Source organism: Seriola lalandi, unplaced genomic scaffold, assembly GCF_002814215.2.
Source record: "Seriola lalandi dorsalis isolate HSWRI2012SDOR001 ecotype SW California unplaced genomic scaffold, Sedor1 jcf7180002054657, whole genome shotgun sequence".
NCBI classification, from domain to species: domain Eukaryota; kingdom Metazoa; phylum Chordata; class Actinopteri; order Carangiformes; family Carangidae; genus Seriola; species Seriola lalandi.
The window spans coordinates 108,523-114,030 of NW_019525210.1; the positions used below are offsets into that span (position 1 = coordinate 108,523).

The 5,508-nt window shown below is 40.0% G+C and overlaps 1 protein-coding gene across 1 annotated transcript in view; it reads right to left on the reverse strand.

The window, feature by feature from the left end:
• Positions 1–1,862: 1,862 nt before the first annotated feature.
• The window catches only part of tpi1a (triosephosphate isomerase 1a), a 5,450-nt gene continuing 1,804 nt past the window's right edge, over positions 1,863–5,508 (reverse strand). Inside the window, exons 3-7 of the mRNA XM_023420774.2 lie at positions 4,988–5,087; positions 4,344–4,461; positions 3,432–3,517; positions 2,563–2,650; positions 1,863–2,130 (exon numbers count right to left, since the gene is read on the reverse strand). Coding sequence (XP_023276542.1) covers positions 2,012–2,130; positions 2,563–2,650; positions 3,432–3,517; positions 4,344–4,461; positions 4,988–5,087 — 511 coding nt within the window. The 3' untranslated portion in view covers positions 1,863–2,011. The remainder of the gene's footprint in view (positions 2,131–2,562; positions 2,651–3,431; positions 3,518–4,343; positions 4,462–4,987; positions 5,088–5,508) is intronic.

Consider the following 5,508-nt stretch of genomic DNA (forward strand, 5'->3'; position numbering starts at 1 on the left):
CGACAATGCATTTGCAGAAAGAAACACAAAACAGATGTTTCAGGGACTGAGTGAAGAAAACAACAAAAACTACACAAACACCTGAACACTCACACACTCAGTGGTGTCACACACTCACCTGGACACTGACGTACCTGCACTCCACCCACTTCTGACCTTCTACCCTATCTCTCTCTTTTCGTCTCCTTTTTCTTCTCGTCGTGTCCGTTTCTCAGTTTCAAACTCTCTTTATCTCCCTGATGTGATTCTGATTATTTGTTCTTCATGCTCGAAGTCCCAACTCTGTCCTCAAGAAAAAAAAAAAAAAAAAAAAAAAAAAAGCACTAAACCTCGAGTCCCTTTGTTCCTTCGGTTCTTCCTGAATGTCCATAGAATAGCTGTGTTGAAAAAGAAGAAAGAGAATTAAAAAAAAAAAAAAACTTACAGAACGCTTGTCATTGAAAATAATGTGAAAATATGTGAAATAAAAAGATGGTAATTTACAATTTCAATCACAAATAAGGTGTTTGTCTTTTTTGTGTGTCTGTTTGTTGCTCAGAAGCTTTTCCTACAATCCAGTGACGCCTCTGCAGAACCCGTGATTTCCATCTCTAAAACCTTTGACGGACCCAGATTTTCCCAGGCTCTGAGCCTCTCTTCTGATTTCTGGGTGATCCGATAAAAATATAGCAGCTTTGTTGTGACATCACAAAGTTACAGCTGGTTTTAAGGCTCAGTTTCTGAATACAGGCTGTGTGCATTTCTCTGTGGAATGAGCGCTTTGATACTTTTCACAGTATTAATATAGAACCTAGACCTGCTTTATAATCAAACAACACATGGAAATCTACCTTTATACAATATTGGACCTTTAAATTAAAAGCAGGAATCAGGGCTAAAAAACAAGTACTTCCACCTCATTTAATCTATGCTATCATTTTCTATTCATATGATATACTACCATTATTATGAAAAGCAAAAAAGCAATTTGAACACTAACTAACTGTATAACAATCTCTTGTTTGGTAAATTGAAATAAACATATGAATGCAACAATAGCATTCAAATAGCATTTTAAGAACCCCTGACTTCAATGGGCCCCTTTTACTTTTCTATTGATAAAAACTATCACAATTAAGCTGAAGGTCAATAGCTGTACTTGGTTTGCTTCTAAGTTTACATACAAACATAGGATTGCATGACTTGCTCACAACTCATTAAGACTTGGGTTCACTGGTAGTTTACATATATACCGTATATACAGTCATACATACATACACATATATATATACAAAGAGTCAATGAAAGATAAAATTAAATTTTAGTTTTTCCTCATTATCATTTTATTTGTTTACCCTCCTCCATTGCTCAGACGTCCTGACCCCCCCATTAATCAGTGTTAAACATACAGCAGCAATGTTAAGTGTTAAACCACATAAATCTTTAGTGCCTGTTGTGACGACTTCACAATAAAAGTCCCTGACTCTTCAAAACCGAGTATCAGCAGACAGATTGTCTCTGTATACACATTGCATTATATATTTAATTACATTCTGTCCACAGCTTTTATTTTTACAGACCCTGAAGTAACAGTTAGTGCAGTTAGGTGAGACACACTTTATATAAGCAAACACACAAAACAACCTGGACTGACTGATCCTCTATATCTGTCATTTTACCACAAAACTGACATTAGGAAACAACACAGTAACGCTTCTCTGATCTGCTATGGGAAAAACTAAATGCTTAAAATCAACACAGATATTAAAGTTTAGATGTATTTTAAGTGTTAGCCTTAATGGTAAAAAGGAAAAAAATTGTTTTACTGTTTAATATGACAAATAAAATTCCCACAAATGAAGAATAAAAGAAGAGAAAAAAACTTTTACTATTTCCTTTATTCTATCAGTGTTTTGTGGAGCATCTGTCTGTGGATCAGTCGGCCCGGGCTGCAGACACACAGTGACACATGATGATCTAAAGGGCAAAGTGGTTTTGATTGGTCCTGCTGGAGCCGTTGTTCGCGTTTCCGTTAGGCACGTGCGTTGATGATGTCGACAAACTCCGGTTTCAGAGAAGCTCCGCCCACCAGGAATCCGTCCACGTCGCCCTGAGACGCCAATTCCCTGCAGTTCCCTCCCGTCACTGAACCTGGAGGACGGAGAGGAAAAGGATCAATATGTGGGAAATTGAGACTAAATTCAACCAGTTAGGTCAAACTTTATTTACTATGTAAAAAAATGCACAAAAATGTAACTAATTTCCATTAATGACACGTTTCTTTTGTTAATGAAAAACTAAAATCTAGGCTAGGAGTTGATAAAAATGTTCGTACACCCAGTGGGATTACCACATGAGCAGCAGCAAGTACATTATAAACTCTTCTGCCCTGGGTTATGGTTGCCAGGCTACATATGGCTGCGCTAATTATGTGACTGGTGGAGCTTGATCGTCTCAAACTGAACCTCCACCCCAGAAAAAGGATCGACATTTGACAATAGACAAACATGATACACAGTCACGAACGTTTACATCCTCCACACAAAGTACAGCTGACGACTGTGATGAAGAATCATCTCTGACCTCCGTAGATGATGCGCACGGAGTCGGCCACGTCGTCTGAGACGTTGGCTCTCAGCCACGCCCTCAGCTTCTCATGGACCTCCTGAGCCTGGACACACACACACACACACACACACACACACACACACACACACACACACACACACACAATAATTTCCTGGAGACTAACTTGTATTAAGTCAATGAAACAACTGCAAAATGCAACAAGCCCATTGTTTAAATATCTACAGTCCAACATGTTAAAGTATTGACGAGCGCTATAAACTGTGACATTTGTTCCGTCAGTTTGAGACTCAGATTCATTCCAGTAATGAATGTGGGCGAAAATAAATGATCTTAAACAACAGCAGCTGAACGCGCAGCCTGCGGCACCCTGCGGCACCCTGCGGTGCCCTGCGTGTTTCCGGCTGAGGTGAAGAAAACTGTGGCAGCCACCCGGAGTTTTACTGGAGATACTGGATCTGCAGGAGTCAGATCTGAGCGCTGTTACTGACGGGATGAAAACAGGAAGACTGAACGCACCCACCGTCACCGTAAACACACTGTGATGATCCTCTGAAGTCTGTTAAAGTCTGTCACTTTAAATAATGACAGTTAAAGATGGTAATAATAAAATAAAAAATAAAAAAAATGATTGAATAAATGTGATCAAATAAGCTGGTGTTTAATGATGCTCTGAGCCTGTACTTTTCATTTCTGACAGACAAAAAAAATAAATAAATAAATGTGTAAACTGGAAAAAAGAATCACTGTGTGTTTGAATGACCTCAGTACCAATCAAACTGTGAGTCATCATCCTTTGATTCATGGTTATTTTGGCTTCAACCAGGTCAGTGTTCGACTGATGCCGACGAAGGTGTCGGTGTTACCTGTTCGGGCGTGGCCGTCTTTCCTGTGCCGATGGCCCACACGGGTTCATATGCCAGCACCACCTTCCCCCAGTCCTTCACGTTCTCTGCCACACAACAAAAAACCTCCGTCACATTTGGGCGACACCGAGAGAGAATCAACAAGGAGCCTTTCACAACAAGTATTTTATTTTGGTCGCTTTGAGATTGAGAAACATGCTGAAGGCAGAGCAGCACCACAAAGATCCGTCAGTTCCGTCAGAGCAGAAAATCCTGCGTGAACAGAGGAACAAGACGACCGACTGTGTCTCTCTTAAGTTTCTGCAGCAGCAGAGACCACTGACCCATTTGCATTTTAAATCAGGGTGTAGCCTACTTTGAGCACAGAAGTAGGCTACAAGAGGCCGAGCTGAGACCAGAGGAAAGAGCATCAGTTAAATCCTGCGATGTCTGAGCTGTGGAGGTTGTTTTACTATCGGATACAAGAGGAATGAATAATGAGCATATTTCCGACCTTTATTGTTGTTTTCATTATCAATTATTCTGATGATTATTGTTATTTCTTTTATTCATTGATGTAATATTTAGGTCAAATAAACCAACAGTATAAAAGCCAATAATATTCAATTTAACCATCACAGGCAACTAGGAAAACCAGCAAATAATCACTTACACAGTCCATCAAGATTGTTCCTGATTATTTTTTTCTGATTGATTAACTTTGAGTTATTGCTTCAGTTTCCTCCAAAATATATTTAAGAAAAAATAATAATGTAAAAAAAATATTTCCAAGAACTTTATTTACAACTAATGGACGTACAAATCTGTGAGCATCGGTGTGAAGCTGATAGAAAAAAAAGAAAAGGAATATGAAAGAATAAAACAAAATTAGATTTTAAAAAAAAAAAAGACAAAAAAAAAGTTGTTGTTTACCTGCAATGACCTGCGTCTGAGCGTAGACGACTTCTTCTGTGGTGCCGCCCTCCCGCTCCTCCAGCTTCTCCCCGATGCAGGCGATCACACCCAGACCGCTCTCCAGAGCGTGAGCCACCTGAGAACCAACAGCAGAGATTTACCTGGACCTGCACACCTGATGCATGAGCAACATGTGACGACACACAGGTTTTAATTCTCTGACGAAAAAAAAAAAAAAAAAAAAAAAAAAAAAAGAGTACTTCAGGAGATTAGCAGTGGAATCTCTAAATCTGTGGAGCGCAGGTGGAAGTAGACACGCTGCCATTACTGTGTTTGCATCAGATATATAAACCTGCACAGGTGTGCTACATTTTTGTGAAGGCAAAAACCTGAAGAGACTGAACCTCAGATCAACATTAATGTTTGAACAGTTGCAGATGCAGCTGCTGGCACGAGAATAAACTTATAAAACTCCAAATTAAGATCAGTGATATCCTTCTTATCTTTAAATATCAGCCTACATAAAGAAGGAGCTTATAGTTTCCGGTGTCTGTGGCCTTTTTCTCTCTCCTGCTGCAACACAAATAATTCTGATGCACGGATGCAAACACCTTCAGCCGGAGAAGAAATTTTTCTGCAGCAAGAGAAAGCGAGCGTCTCACCTTCTGGCCAATCAGCTCGTCGCTTTCCCCGAACACATGGCGGCGCTCCGAGTGTCCCAGGACAACCCAGTCTGCCCCACAGTCCTTTATCATAGCCGGGCTGCAGGGACAGCAGACGTGTTAGTGATCTCTGGTACGTCACCTGTTCAGCTGGTGTAAAAAGTCATATGTGGAGTCGACATGTTTGAATATATAAATATTCTGTCTCTACGCCAAAGTTACATATCCATCCATATACGTCTGCAACCAACGATTCATTTCCTTATCAGTTCATTTGGTGATTATTCTTTACATAAATCAATGAATCAACTACTTGTTTTGTCTGACCGTCCTCAACTTAAAGATTTATCTCAATTACGACATAAATCACATGAAAGCAGCAGATTTTTGACATTTTGTGGTTGTGTATAAGTCTACAGGCCAGTTAATAGAACCTGGTCGCGTCATGAATACTGTATGTGAGTGTGTTCAGTCAGTGGGTCAGAAACCTGATCTCCCCTGTGAACGCTCCCTTGGCCACT